Below are 16,300 nucleotides of genomic sequence, written 5' to 3'. Positions count from 1 at the left end.
GAAGCAGTGTCACTCACAAAGATAGGGTGGGCGTGGGCATATATTCATTAGGATGCAAGATTCTAGTTCAATCCATCATATATGTCAGCATTAATACAATGAATTTTCTTTTTGTGTGGTACGCTCGTACGAGCAATAAACGAGGAAGTCCCAGTGCAATGAGAGATATCGCTGATAAATATCGCAGCATGGATAAGATTATGACCATTTTGTGGGTTCTCTTTTTTTTATCTTACATTGTAAGAGCCCCGTCAGCGATAATTATTTGTGACAAATTACATTTTTCTGTTAATTCACTTAGTTGCAAGGCTTCACTCGCGCATTGATAGAATGAAGAACATCACCGTCATAACTGATATTTAGGTAAATCGGTGTGGATAAGTAAACTTTCATTGAAAACGATGCGTATCTATTTTATACAAAATGCTTACATAAGGTTGCTTTGAAAAATTACAGTGCGAAGTAAAATAATGAAGTCTCTGTCATATTGAGGTTTAGATTACTTTGAATCAACTGCTCCACGTGAAAAATACGGATGCCAGAGAATTTAAAAAAACTGTCTTTTGCATTATTGGTTTGTAACAATACATTGTAAGACTAGAATGACGTACACCATCTTCGTTTCCTGTCCGCTTCAATAGCTCATTGATCATTGTATCTAACTTGTTTGATCCGCGGCACTGCCGAGAAGGCTGGGGAAGGAAAATGGGATTCGCTGTCTCGTTATGAGAACTGAAGAGTTACTTCAAGAAAAATAGTGGCTCCGGTTTCGAAAGATGACATTAACGACGGGGAGAGATGTGTGCTCACCCCATATCCCTCAAATATTACGGTAAAATGTTCAGCACCGCGTGGTTATTTACTTCTAATCACCGAGTTAGTTGTGTTGCTTCTAATGTCTCCGTCGGTTTCGGAATCGCTACAGTGAGGCAGGCAGGGTAACAATTTAGGTGAGCCAAGCTCACCGGCGCCTCAAATTCCCACGTGATGACCGGTATCTGGCCACTCATTCGTTGCGGCCTTGTACAACTGCAAGATCTCAGCAGTGCCACAGGAGCCACTAAGTCCGATCATACGACACGGTACAGGTCACGAGAAACACACTTCGAATCCTGCCAGTCTCTGTGGTCTCGGGATGGCGTCACTGCCCCATAAGCCACAGGCGAGGGGTTAGAGCCCCATCCTGATCGTGGATATGAAAATTCAGTGTACCGAAACTATGGCTGTCCCATACAGATGATACAATTAAAATGAAAATTGACCGTAGTAAGTAAAAACAACGCCTTACTGAACGTATCCTAAGATGATTTAGCTGTCAATGTACAGGGTGACAATTATTGAACTATATGAAAGAAACCGCAAATTAGTTACAAACTAGGGGGTGCACACACTTCATTCAACATGTAAACGTCACTACAGATATTCGGATTTAGGTTATGACATGTTCGATGTGCCTGCCACTATAGGCGACGATATGGCGCAGACAAATAGCAAATTTCTGCATGACCCGCTGAAGTGTCCGAATATCGGTGCTATCGACGGCCACCTAAATGGCTGTTTTCAGCTCAGCAACGGTTTTGGGGCCATTGCTGTACACCTTGTCTTTAATGTAGCCATTCAAAAAGGAGTAGCATGTGTTCAGATCCGGAGAATATGGCGGCCAATCGAGGCCCATGCCAGTGGCCTCTGGGTACCCCTCAGCCAGAATGCAGTCCCCATTGTATTCCTCTAGGACATCAAATACTCTTCTGCTTCGATGGGCTCGAGCTCAATCTTGCATGAACCACATCTTGTCGAAATCAGCGTCACTTCGGATAATGAGGATGAAATCATCTTCCAAAACCTTCACGTACTGTTCGGTAGTCACCGTGTCATCAAGAAATATCGCATCGATTATTCCGTGACTGGATATTGCACACCACACGGCCACCCGTTGAGGGAGAAGAGACTTCTCGATCGCGAAATGCTGACTCTCAGTCCCTCAAATGCACCAATTTTATATATTGACGAACCCGTCCATCTGGAAGTGGGCTTAATTGCTGAACCAAACTATAATGCGCACAGTAATTCCCATCATTCCCCGCCGCCAACCATGCACTCTGAACGTTCTAACGCAAACCGTTCAGTAGCTATGACGATTTTATTTCGATTAGTTCAATAATTGTCACCCTGTATGTTGTGGGCCTATGCCGAAATATCCCAATAACGAGGATAGTAAAAAACAAATCTTACAAACGCTGGGTTCTGACTTTCTGCTAGAAAGGCCTCCGTAAGTCGGCAAAATTTTGTAGCTTGCCATGTGTTCATACACAGCCATTGGCAATTTCATCGTTGGAGACCTCACTCACTCACAGAAGCGTCGAAATTACTCCAGTTGCGAGGTGACGCGCGACCGCGTTTATGGAGGTGACTAGATGAGCCATACAAGGCAAATGTTGTCCAGCCAGCAAACCTACAAATTAGAGCAAGCTTCTGCAGCAGACTCAGTACTGACGATAGCGTACGGTGTTGCGTCCGTCTGTCGTATGATATTTCAAGGGTGCGAGTAGCGGACATCGCCATGGTTATCTTGGGCAGGAAACACATTTAAGCTGCGGAGTGTCCAGTAGTGAGCACCATAGAGCACATGCGGAACATCCATGGCGGATGTGATCGTCTTGTTGCACCATAAACTTTCCAAGGAGTGCCATAGGCTCTGAATGCGAAAGTGAAAGCGTCTCTAGGCTTGTATGGGAAGTCACGTACATTTTGGCATTGATAATAGCGCATTGAAAAGATGCATATTACTGAGACTTTCGAACTACAGTGAAAATAGTCCTGGATTGTTGAATCAGCAACTGTTTTCATGGTTTATTCGAACACGGTTTGGACATTTCGGTTTCTTTTGAGAAAACGAACGAGGAGCCAATGCGATTCTGTTGTGTACTTCGTATATAGACAATAAATGTATATTAGGTGGCGTATCTGTAACCTGTATCATAACAACAAAATGACTGACAGTTTATTTACAGGATACAGCCAGCGTAGCAGCTATCAACCGCAGAACGAGGTTGGTAGCGCGTTTCGTTTCGTTAATTGTTATATGGCTCTCCTACCTTAAGTGCCGCTTACCATAGTCAGTTGAAGACGACGTTTGCGACTGGTGACTTATTTGTTGCGATTCGTTTTGCATTGTTTCCCCATACGGCATGGTTAATTTACGCAACAGATGTTCAAAAGACTGATACTACTATTAAGACAATGTGAAGTGAACTCAATAATGCACGCTAAAACGGGACAACGTTGCCCCCTTCCATGGTCAACTCTCACTCTTCGTTAATCTTGTCGAGATATAGTCATCAATCACTGTTCTATGCAGCACTGCGTTATTTAAAAAAAAAAAGGCACCGATAATTCTTGTTAACAACGTCTATCACAAATACCACGTGTGCTTTCTTGACTATTGTAGGTCATGTCAGCTACATCGTCTTATATTCTGCAGTTTTAAACGGAACGAGCGGGTGTTCAGTACTTGTTACAGAAGGAGTATGCCTGATGTGGAAGATGTAGGAGCGCCAGGATCGATTTTTATTTTACTAAACAACGAGAATATATCGGCATCTACAGCTCTACTTTGCAAGACACCTTATTGTCTACTGCTGTCAGTTCTCCCTCTCCTGTTCTTGTAGCGAATGGTGCTTGGGATGAACGAGTGCTGGTAATCTTGCGAGTGAGTTTGAATTTTTTTACCTACACGGTCTTTTCGCGATATACACATCACCGCGCTCTAAGTTTAATACGTCATGTTTGCAAAATAATGACGCGACTTATTTACAGGGTGACAACTACTGAATTATATGAAACAAAATCGTCATAACTTCTGAACGGTTTGCGATGGGATGTTCAAACAGAACAGTTTGCAGCGGGGCATGATGGGAATTAGTATGGTTTGGTTTAGCGACGAAGGCCACTTTCATTCGGATGGGCTCGTCAATAAACAAAGCTGGCGCATTAGGGGGACTGAGAACCCGCATTTCGCGATCGAGAAGTCTCTTCACCCTCAACAGGTGACCGTGTGGTGTGCAATGTCCGTCACGGAATAATCTGTATGATACTCCTTGACGGCACGGTGACTACCGAACGGTACGTGAAGTTTTTGGAAGGTGATTTCATCCCCAATCATCTAAAGTGACCCTGATTTCGACAAGATGTGGTTCATGCAAGACGGAGCTCGACCCCATCGAAGCAGTTGTGTGTTTGATGTCCTTGAAGAGCATTTTGGGGACCGCATTGTGGCTCACCCGGAGGCCACTGGCGTGGGCCTCGATTGGTCGTCATTTACTCCAGATTTTTGGACAACATGGTTGTGGAGAGAAGCAGCGATTAGTGGTATGATTAATCAATAATTCAAAACAGTCTTAATCGCATTTATTATTATTATACCGCCAACCAGTTTCAACCCGACGTAGGGGTCATATTCTGGGCGTTTACACCATTGGTCGACTGCTGGTAGTGTCACTCCTGTCTACATAACCGCAGGAAACTATCAACTATTTAGACAGGAGTGACACCACCAGCAGTCGACCAATGGTGTAAACGCCCAGATGATGACCCCTACGTCGGGTTGAAACCGGTTGGCGGTATAATAATAATACACTCCTGGAAATGGAAAAAAGAACACATTGACACCGGTGTGTCAGACCCACCATACTTGCTCCGGACACTGCGAGAGGGCTGTACAAGCAATGATCACACGCACGGCACAGCGGACACACCAGGAACCGCGGTGTTGGCCGTCGAATGGCGCTAGCTGCGCAGCATTTGTGCACCGCCGCCGTCAGTGTCAGCCAGTTTGCCGTGGCATACGGAGCTCCATCGCAGTCTTTAACACTGGTAGCATGCCGCGACAGCGTGGACGTGAACCGTATGTGCAGTTGACGGACTTTGAGCGAGGGCGTATAGTGGGCATGCGGGAGGCCGGGTGGACGTACCGCCGAATTGCTCAACACGTGGGGCGTGAGGTCTCCACAGTACATCGATGTTGTCGCCAGTGGTCGGCGGAAGGTGCACGTGCCCGTCGACCTGGGACCGGACTGCAGCGACGCACGGATGCACGCCAAGACCGTAGGATCCTACGCAGTGCCGTAGGGGACCGCACCGCCACTTCCCAGCAAATTAGGGACACTGTTGCTCCTGGGGTATCGGCGAGGACCATTCGCAACCGTCTCCATGAAGCTGGGCTACGGTCCCGCACACCGTTAGGCCGTCTTCCGCTCACGCCCCAACATCGTGCAGCCCGCCTCCAGTGGTGTCGCGACAGGCGTGAATGGAGGGACGAATGGAGACGTGTCGTCTTCAGCGATGAGAGTCGCTTCTGCCTTGGTGTCAATGATGGTCGTATGCGTGTTTGGCGCCGTGCAGGTGAGCGCCACAATCAGGACTGCATACGACCGAGGCACACAGGGCCAACACCCGGCATCATGGTGTGGGGAGCGATCTCCTACACTGGCCATACACCACTGGTGATCGTCGAGGGGACACTGAATAGTGCACAGTACATCCAAACCGTCATCGAACCCATCGTTCTACCATTCCTAGACCGGCAAGGGAACTTGCTGTTCCAACAGGACAATGCACGTCCGCATGTATCCCGTGCCACCCAACGTGCTCTAGAAGGTGTAAGTCAACTACCCTGGCCAGCAAGATCTCCGGATCTGTCCCCCATTGAGCATCTTTGGGACTGGATGAAGCGTCGTCTCACGCGGTCTGCACGTCCAGCACGAACGCTGGTCCAACTGAGGCACCAGGTGGAAATGGCATGGCAAGCCGTTCCACAGGACTACATCCAGCATCTCTACGATCGTCTCCATGGGAGAATAGCAGCCTGCATTGCTGCGAAAGGTGGATATACACTGTACTACTGCCGACATTGTGCATGCTCTGTTGCCTGTGTCTATGTGCCTGTGGTTCTGTCAGTGTGATCATGTGATGTATCTGACCCCAGGAATGTGTCAATAAAGTTTCCCCTTCCTGGGACAATGAATTCACAGTGTTCTTATTTCAATTTCCAGGAGTGTAATAATAATAATAAATGCGATTAAGATTGTTTTTGAATTATTGATTTATTCCAGATATGAACACATGTGACTCCTTTTTGTGGGGCTATCTTACAAAAATCTATTCACACTGTTGACTGCAATGCACTATTTGAAATTCTAAAGATATCAAGAGCAAAATACAGTGATCAAAACGTTATCTACAACAGGTACAGAAATCAGAATGTAGTCAATATAGTCGAAGGATATGAAAGGAATGCAGTAGTTGGGAACGGAGTGAGACAGGGCTATAACCTATCCTCCTTGTTATTCAGTGTGTAACTTGGGAAGCAGTGAATGAAATCAAGGAGAAATTGGAAATGGGATTTGAAGTTCACGGAGAAGAAATAAATATTTTTTCGTTTCTTAGTGACATTACAATACTATCAAAGACGGCAAAGGGCTGAGTAAATAGTCTCCTGAAAAAGAGGTTATAACATAAACATCAGCAAAAGTAAGAAGAGGGTAATGGAATGTAGGTGAATCAAATCAAGAGCTAGATTAGGAAACGAGACACTAATAGTAATACATGAGTGTTACTATCCGAGCAGCAAAGTAACTTATGTTGGCACAAGTAGATACGACAGAAAATGCAGACTGGCAATACTGTAGCCTCGTACGGAAGTCAAACGCGGACGATAAATAGTGCAGACAAGAAAAGAATAAAAGCTTTTGAAACATGGCGTTACAGAAGAAAGATGATTAGGTGAGTAGGCAGAGTAACACCATGATGTACTGGTCTAACTGAGTGAAAAAAGAAATTTACGGCACTATATGACTAAAAGTAGTGATTGATTGGTAGGACACATCCTGACGCGTCAAGGAATCGTCACTTTTGTAATTGAGGGAAGCGTGTGTGTGTGTGTGTGTGTGTGTGTGTGTGTGTGTGTGTGTGTGAGGTAAACATTTACCTTGCAGCAGTTATGCAGAGATGATGAGAGTTGCACAAGATAGACTACATGAAATTAGTGTTCTGACTGAAGACCACAACAGCAACAACAAAGTTATGATGGGGTAATATATTAGTCGAGTATTCTAAACGCCTTTCTTTTTCTGTCTACCACTAGAGTTGGCATAACATTTTTGTGGCGCTTTCGTGCTTACTAAATGAACCTGAAACGAAGCGTGCTGCTTTCCTTTGGATCCGCTCTATTTCTCATGTCAATCCCTTCTGATAACAGTCACATACTGAAGAGTAATATTCAAATACTGGTCACATAGAGTTTTGTAGGCTACTTCCCGTCTGTCATCCTTATTCCTCTCGTTACTTTTATGTGGTCGTTCCGCTTAAAATCGGTCGATACGCATTCTCCCAAATATTTAATGAATCTGATCGCTTCCGGTCGTTTTTCGGCAATCGTGGAATAGAAAAATAACGAGTGTATCGTTTATGGTGAGGGTCAATTGCCAAAACTTGCACCAAGCGCCGACCCTTTGCAGGCCGTCACGCATTACAATTTCCTACCATTACGACTTCCGTATACACAATAGCACATCCGCAAACAATGTCGGGGAACTTCCGCGGTTATTCACTAGGACAATAATATACGATGGGCGTTCAATAAGTAATGCAACACTTTTTTCCTCGGCCAATTTCGGTTGAAAAAAAAAAATGCGGAACTGTGGGAGATTGTGGAATATTCCCGCTTCAACCTTTATAGTTTCATGAGGTACCGATAGGCGGTGGCGCTGTACATAGCCTTCAAAATGGTGTCTGTAAAGGAGGTGACGCATAGAGCTGTCATTGGCTCCTTTTCGTGGAAACCCGGAGCATCGCAGATATTGATAGGCGCCTGGATAATGTCTACGGAGACCTGGCAGTGAACAAAAGCACGGTGAGTAGTTGGACGAGGCGTCTGCCATCACCGCAACAACGTCGTGCTAACCCATCCGATCTTCCACGTGCCACCCTGCCGCACACAACTGTATCTCCTCCCATGATGAAACGTGCGTACACACTCATTCGAGGTGATCGACGGATCACAATCAAAGACCTCGTTGCTTAACTGCACGTCTCTGTTGGAAGAGCGGCGTAAGGCCGTCGCATCGAAGGGAAATTATGTTGAAAAATAGGGTTTTGTAGCCAAAAGAGAGAGGAATAATTTGGTGTATTGGAATTCGGAATAAAACCAATTTGATTTCAGAAAAAAAATGTGTTGCATCACTGAACGCCCCTCCCGTATTGAGAACGTAAGTGCTCATTTACCACTTCCTAGGCGTACAAGTGTGACTGGTAAATGACTGACGGCAGACAACACACGGCGGAGGGGAGCTGAGCGCACTGACCGACTGCAGGGGCCGGCGACCTCGGCGGATGCGGATGGTCGCGATTATGATCTACGTGCTCTGCCCGCAATTACATACGCGACGCGCCAAGCCAGCGCCTCGCCGCTACGCCCGCGACAAATCACAGCGGTATCGCCTTTCAGATTAACACCTCTGGACGTTTCACACTTACTTTGTGACCAGTACGGTACAACAGGAGAACGCCAAACAAAGAACGTATCTAGATTAGACTCCCTATCCGTCAGACAGTTTTAACTCGTCACAATTCATTCACAGTCGCTAAAGTGTCACAGCCACATACTACTCTTCCTTTGTTCAGGTTTACCATGTTGCTCTCGGAGAGCAGGATCAAACTCCTTTGTAACAAAGTTCATTACAGGTAAATACACTCGTATAAACTGGACTTTAAGACCAAAAAGACGACGACCACGAAGGAATTATCTGAATGGGAAGGAAATCGGTAGAAGTGATATATATGTACAGACAAACAAATTATTACAGTTTCAGAAAAGTTGGATGATTTATTGAAGAGAATGAGCTTCACAAATTGAGTAAGCCAGTAACACGTTGGGACCACCTCTGTTCCTTAGGCAACCAGTTATTCGGATTGGCACTGATTTATAGAGTCGTTGCATGCCCTCCCGAGGGATATCGTGCTGAATTCTGTTTAATTGGCGCGTCCGATAATCAAAATCCCGAGCTTGTTAGATGGCCCTCGGCATAATACTCCAAACGTTCTCAATTAAAGACAGATCTCGCGACCTTCTTGGCTAAGGTAGAGATTTGGCAAGCACAAAGACAAAAAATGGTTCAAATGGCTCTGAGCCCTATGGGACTTACCCGGGGAAAAATAAACACCAATGGCTGGCCTGTGCCGTTGGTACATGGAGGTATTAACCAACGTAGCAACATACATTTTTAATAGCTATAACTATTAGTCTGAAAATGAAATAAGTACTGATGTAACGTTTTTCAGTACACTGTACTTAGTCACAAATAGAAAAATCTCCACTTATGTCCCTAACACCCTGTATATGCCAACATTGTCGATCGAACACTGAATTTAATGTTCGTTTTGAAATCATATTATCACAATAAATAATGGCTTAAATGGTTCAAATGGCTCTGAGCACTATGCGACTTAACTTCTGAGGTCATCAGTCGCCTAGAACTTAGAACTAATTAAACCTAACCAACCTAAGGACATCACACACATCCATGCCCGAGGCAGGATTCGAACCTGCAACTGGAGCGGTCGCTCGGCTCCAGACTGTAGCGCCCAGAACCGCACGGGCACTCCGGCCGGCTCACAATAAATTAGCCAACGTCTTTGTGTGCACGTTGTCTCCCCAGAAATAGGGGAGTGTTTGCTTGGCTATGCGAGTCTTGTTACGACTTAACTGAATTTTTGCCCATCTAACAATTTTATCTTTTTGAAAATCAGTACGTCCAAAATACGGTTTATGAAGCACAATGTTTAGGCCCTCCTTAACACAAAATACTTTCTTTTTGTTACACAAATAAGTTTCGGCAAAGTTTTGTTATCGGCGGGTTTTTCATTTTGAAAACACGCAAACCACGGAATTATACGTGAAGTATTTCAGTACCTTCACCTTTTGTTTCTCAGATATCACCAGAAGTGCTACAGGATGTTTCATGATACAACCTATCATCTGTAACACGGACGCTTCTTTTCACTAAAATTTTGCTCATAGACATTAATAAATTCCAATGATTAATGCAATGGGAGTGTTGAAATGAAAGTTCCTGTTAATCAGGTTTTTTCAGTTGTTTGTTGATTAGATTACAAAATCGCTAAATAAAATAAGTGCGCTATTATAGTTCGTTCTTCTGAATTGCGGAAAGCTGCCCTCAAACTAAAACACTGTTGTTTGAACGAACATTTCCTTATGAATAAGCGTGACTGCGGTGTATGTATTAGCTCATGTTCTTACAGTTGCCTATCGAACGTTTAACAAATACGAGGCATTCAAGATAAGACCAAAATGTATACTAAGACAACTCCGCTGCCCAGTAAATTACCTCTAATAAATGCACTAATAGTACATCTGGTGTTTGATGCAAATGTACAAAACGTTCGCATGTATTATCGTGCAGGTACCTGCAGTTGAGCATAATGGTGTCAACACAAGAAATGGAGCACTGTGTAGTGATAGATCAGTCTCATGGGTATAGAAAAACTCCAGTACACACCAAAGCAGAGAACCACCCAATGGCCATCGACTGTACAACAACGTAATCATATAGGCCTGCCTATAACGAATGATGGAACTGCATACGACTGCTTTTCAAGCATTCATCGCAGACGTTCATTAGAAGGTTTTCGTGGGAGCCGAGAATCCGTCGCACGCCAATTCTTGACAGCCGGAAACCTATCAGCAGCTGTACCTATATCGACAATAGTAACTGCCAATACTTGTAAGAGATCGAAGAGAGATTTCTACGTGTGCAGGAGAATTACCGTTTCCCTACGAAAGTGACATTTCCAACGATTCAACTTTTCATATTTCCGGAATAGCCGAAAAATGACAGAAAAGAAGGAAGATTAGGGATTAACTGTCCGTCGACGGCGAGGTAATCAGAGATGGAGTACAAGCTCGGTTCTGGAAAAGGTGAGGAAGGAAATCGGCCGTATCTTTAGCCTCAACGATTTTCGAATACCAGTGAAAACCTGAATCTTAATGGAAGGACGGGGGACTGAACCGCTGTCCTCTCGAATCCAAGTTCACTGTCTTACTATTGCGCCGCCTCACAATAAAAAAAAAATAATAATAAGAAAGAAGGATGAAAGAGACAGAAAGGGAGCGAGAGGAAGGGAGTGTGGGAGGGAGACAGAGTGGGAGAGGGAGAGACAAACAGAGACATATATAGAGGGTCGAACCTGGGGCTCGACAAACTGGCATGGTGTTCGAGAAGTCGTCCGCTACACACAACACGGTTATGCGTGCTATTTTCTTCTAACTACATTACTGCAAAAGGCACAGTTAATGACACTAATTCCAAGATGAGGTCGCTCTAAGTATCATAGTCCTTGAACTGTGGAACGCTGTAGGTGCGCTATTTACAGGCATTCCTGGCAACCTGACAGATCTCGTTGAACTCTTCTTCAGAGGTTGTTTATCAAACTGCTGTCAAACACATCAATCTTCTGAAAGCTAGAATAACAGTGCAATTTTCTTTACTGATGGAAGATAATACTTCTTGACAAGTGTTCGAGGAGTATGTGTTGCGCTTGTAAGAGATGGGCGTACTGAAATTCGCTTTAGAACCGAAGGAATAAAATAGAACCAACCGACTTCTTGCATCATATCAACAAAATTTAATTTTAGGGCTTCATATTGATGTTAGATTACTGCATTATGAAGTAGGGACATTTTGTATGTATTGAACACTAAAATCGGTACATTTGTGTGACAAATTCGCTTCAAAGTTTCTACTAAACCAAGCGGCATCGTTCGTAAACGTTTTACGATGATCTGAAGTGGCTGGGAATTGATATGTTGCTCAGTTTTGGGAGCGCGATGTCAGTACGTAGACAGACTCTTCGTCGGAAGCAGCGGAGGAAGGCGAAGTGTGCGGCGCGGGATTAGCCGAGCGGTCTTAGGCGCTGCAGTCATGGACTGTGCGGCTAGTCCCAGCGGAGGTTCGAGTCCTCCCTCGGGCGTGTGTGTGTGTGTGTGTGTGTGTGTGTGTGTGTGTGTGTGTGTGTGTGTTGTCCTTAGGATAATTTAGGTTAAGTAGTGTGTAAGCTTAGGGACTGATGACCTTAGCAGTTAAGTCCCATAAGATTTCACACACACAAGGCGAAGTGTAGAGAGACGAGTTGCTTGCCAGCCACCGACGTCCAACTGAATGTTCCATACGAATGGGAAACGCTAACGTGCTATAAATATTACATTTTCTGGACAGCCTAGTTCTGTCCACAGTCTCACACTCCGACCGTCCATACTGTGCGACACCACTCACCTTTTCTTGCAAAGTCTATTAAATGTCCAACCACAAGCATTACCTTCTCGGATGCCATACAAGCGTAATTTAATTTAATTCGGTATTTGCCACCATACACTGCCTGGGAATCATTTCACATAATAATAATAATTATTATTATTATTTCTTCTTTCCTTTCTCAGACGTTATGTCTGGTTAAAGATGGGAAGTGACGCGGACCTTGATCAAGCGTGACTTCCTTTTAACTGTACGGTATACGTTACATTGCATTTAGGAACTTTCGGTTAATTGAACATGTATCAATAATTACAGATTTCTCTAGTTGTATATATACATTTGGATGTAGCTGTACTGCGTTGATGTACTGGTGGATATTGTGTGGTATGACTCCCGTAGCTGATAGTAATATTTCATTATTATTATTATTTTACTATTATTATATTACAAGGTGCGACTTTCAACCAGTAAGCGCGAGCCCACAAATATAAACAGAACTGACTGTTAATGCGAGTAGGACTGCAGTCCTTTGGGCCTTGACCTGCGAGTCGGACGCGTTCCGCAACTCAGAAGTTAAATACTCACAGTAATGATGTTGGTCAGTATTTTGGGCGATGTTCAACGTTACTATAACATTCTTATAGTATAAGTTTCAATTAGCGTTTAATACGAGACTGATATGCAAAAAACGTTGTATTTATAAAATCGGCGCACGTAATTGACACCAACTCACTGCCAAACGTGCTTCGCGTGATGCGTACTACACCAGCGGTGATCTTAACCCTCCACTATGCTTTCCTGAGCCTAGTTAACTATTCTTGGATGTCGTAGCACACGTGGCATTTCCCTTCTGCTAATAAGCGTTCTCTAACCATTATTTTTTAGTGTTTTACACACGCATCAGTCGCTAGTTCTCTTTAGTACTTCTTCATTTCATAGCCGGCCGATGTGACCGAGCGGTTCTAGGTTCTTCAGTCCGGAACCGCGCTGCTGCTACGGTTCCAGGTTCGAATCCTGCCTCGGGCATGGCTGTGTGTGATGTCCTTAGGTTAGTTAGGTTTAAGTAGTTCTAAGTTCTAGGGGACTAATGACCTCAGAAGTTGAGTCCCATAGTGCTCAGAGCCATTTGAACCATTTTTTGTTAAGTCCCATAGTGCTTAGAGCCTTTTGAACCATTTCTTCATTTTGTACTTTATTTTCCAGCCAAATTTTTAACACTCGCATACAGCACATTTAAACTGTTTCCATTTACTTTTTTCCATTATCCAAGTTTCATTTCGGATTAATGCCGGCGTCCAGAGGAGCTCTTCCAGAAACTTTTTCCTAATTCCATGCCAGTCTAGAATTCTTTAACGTTTTCTACCCTGGCTTCGAAGCCAATGCGTAATCCACCCACCACATGAGAGAATCCTTTCAATAATTCTATTACTGTATCTACACAATTTCGAGTGTTCACCAGGTCGCTGGTCTTAACTCGACTACTCCTCGTCTAAGCAATGAATAGTATAACTTAAGATTATCAATACCCATCATTTGTGCTACGAATAATAGTACTTTTAACTTACTTTTTAGCAAAGACATTCAAACAAGTGTGAGTTAGTTACATGTTCCATAGATAATTTGAAATATTCTTTTATCGCAGTGATGTGGAACGAGTCAGTCTACAGGATATATAGGCCTATACATGGTAAGTATTAATATCAATTAACACGCATTTTTTACACCTACCCATGCAACTACTCTTAAAAAACATTTTTTTTCGGTTACTGACGACCGGAAAATGTTGCGCAGTATACCAGCATTTGTTAGCGTTATGGTCAGATTTCATTAATTTGAACGCTGCCGAGTTGCACCATGGTTCCGAGTGCACGTATACTGTAGTGTGACCCCCCCCCCCACCTCCCCCGCCACTGCCCATAACTGGCTCGGTAGATCAGTTAAAAGGTCGGAGAAATGAACCGGCATAGAATCACCATCAGAACCACGCCTAGTTAGCACTGTGGTGTGTGGTGTTCGAACCAATGATAGCTTTGGTTAGTTACTTATTTACTTAATGTTGTATTGACACAGTGGTACGTATTTTTTATGTAGAGAGGGACTAAGTACCCGTCCATGTTCACCGATACAGGGAGGGAGGAAAACACATTTACATATATTCAGATACTCCTAGGTTGATTCCTTTCGAGTTTATTTTATTTCCTTGACCCGTACGATAGAGACGGTAGATTTGTACAATCTATTTGAAGTACTGGATGTCTGAAGTCACCCAACAGTGTGAAAGGGCGTCGACCCCCTCCAACGATTCCCATTAAGTTTCTTCAACAGGTTTGTCACATTTTCGTATGGGTTGTGTCTATCTGATATGAATCTAGCAGCGTGTCTGTGCAATTTATTTCACGTCATTTCATACTGATGCGTATTTAAATATATAACATTTGCCACTGGTACTCCAACGATGTCGAATTCTGTTGGTTTGGTTAGTGTTGTTTAACGTCCCGTCGACAACGAGGTCATTAGAGACGGAGCGCTAGCTCGGGTTAGGGAAGGATGGGGAAGGAAATCAGCCGTGCCCTTTGAAAGAAACCATCCCAGCATTTGGCTGAAACGATTTAGGGAAATCACGGAAAACCTAAATCAGGATGGCTGGAGACGGGATTGAACCGTCGTCCTCCCGAATGCGAGTCCAGTGTGCTAACCACTGCGCCACCTCGCTCGGTAATGTCGAATTATGTTAACATCCGAGGAAAGCTGCCATTGAGTAGGTCATGTGGAAGTACTGAAAGTGCTAGTGGCTCGATGCTCGCTGGCGTTTCCCTGCTCAGGTGAAACCAGCCTAGGAGCACCCCGTGTCAACCGAGCCGCGGCGGGGCCGGAAACGGCCGGCGAGCTATCAGGTGGCGATGTCAGCTGGAAGCGGGCAACCGGGCCCTGGAAAGCGGCAACGCCGCTGGCGCGCCAGCGTGAGCGTGACGTCAGCAGGATGAGGCCGAGCCGCGAGGCGCAACAGGCGGCGGCTGCCCCGCCTCTGGCTGTGGCTGTGGCTGTGGCTACGTCACTCACCTCCTGACACCGCGCGCCGCGTTGCGCAACACCCATTCTTCACCCTCGCTGCTCCGACGACGCAAATCCTCACATTCGGTGCTATTCGTTCACCTCTAAGCCAGTCTAACCGTGTGTGGAATAGAGTACTCCTTGTACCTCTCACTTCTCTCCCGTTACCTGTCCGTTTGCCTAAGCTGTGCGACGAGAATGACTGCCAGTAAACCTCAGTATTAGCTCCGACTTCTCGGAAATTCTCATTGTGAAACTTACGTGGGAGGAGATCGTATGTTGCTCGACTCTCATCCGAACGTACACTCTCAGCCTTTCAACAGCAAACTTCTTCGCAGTTCACAATGGCTCTCTTATAGCTCTTGTTGAGCTTTTGCGTAACGCTCTCCCGCCGACTTAACGAGCCCGAAACGAAACTCGCAGCTCTTCCATGGATCCCGCATCTCTCTTTCTCTCTCCAGCCCCAGGCAGAGACCAATACTTTAACAATCGCTCTTTTTTTTTTGTTAACCACTTCTTTCGTGGACGAACAACATTTCCTTAAGATTCTCCGAATAAATCTCGGCCTAGCATACACTGAGATGATAAAAGCCATGGCATATCTCCTACTGTCGCGTCGGACCACTTCTTGCCTGTCGCATTGCAGCAGCTCTACATGGCTTAGACTCAACAAGTAGCTGGAAGTCCCCAACAGAAACAATGAGCCATGCTCTCTCTATAGTCGTCCGTAACTGCCAAACTGTTTGAACTGACCACTAGATTATGTCCCGCAAATGTTAGACAGAATGCACGCCGCCGGTCGGTGTGGCCGAGCGGTTCTAGGCGCTTCAGTCTGGAACCGGTCGACCACTACGGTCGCAGGTTCGAATCCTGCCTCGGGCATGGATGTGTGTGATGTCTTTAGGTTAGTTAGGTTTAAGTAG

At 44.9% G+C, this 16,300-nt stretch overlaps 1 protein-coding gene across 1 annotated transcript in view; it reads right to left on the bottom strand.

Moving 5' to 3' along the window:
• The window catches only part of LOC124555943 (dystrophin-like), a 1,045,948-nt gene extending 1,030,526 nt beyond the window's left edge, over positions 1-15,422 (bottom strand). The window contains exon 1 of the mRNA XM_047129993.1: positions 15,170-15,422. Coding sequence (XP_046985949.1) covers positions 15,170-15,422 — 253 coding nt within the window. The remainder of the gene's footprint in view (positions 1-15,169) is intronic.
• Between the last annotated feature and the right edge of the window lie 878 nt (positions 15,423-16,300).

This window comes from Schistocerca americana, chromosome X, assembly GCF_021461395.2.
Source record: "Schistocerca americana isolate TAMUIC-IGC-003095 chromosome X, iqSchAmer2.1, whole genome shotgun sequence".
Classification (NCBI taxonomy): domain Eukaryota; kingdom Metazoa; phylum Arthropoda; class Insecta; order Orthoptera; family Acrididae; genus Schistocerca; species Schistocerca americana.
The sequence above is the reverse complement of the archived record's forward strand: the minus strand, read 5'-3'. Positions and strand labels throughout refer to the sequence as shown.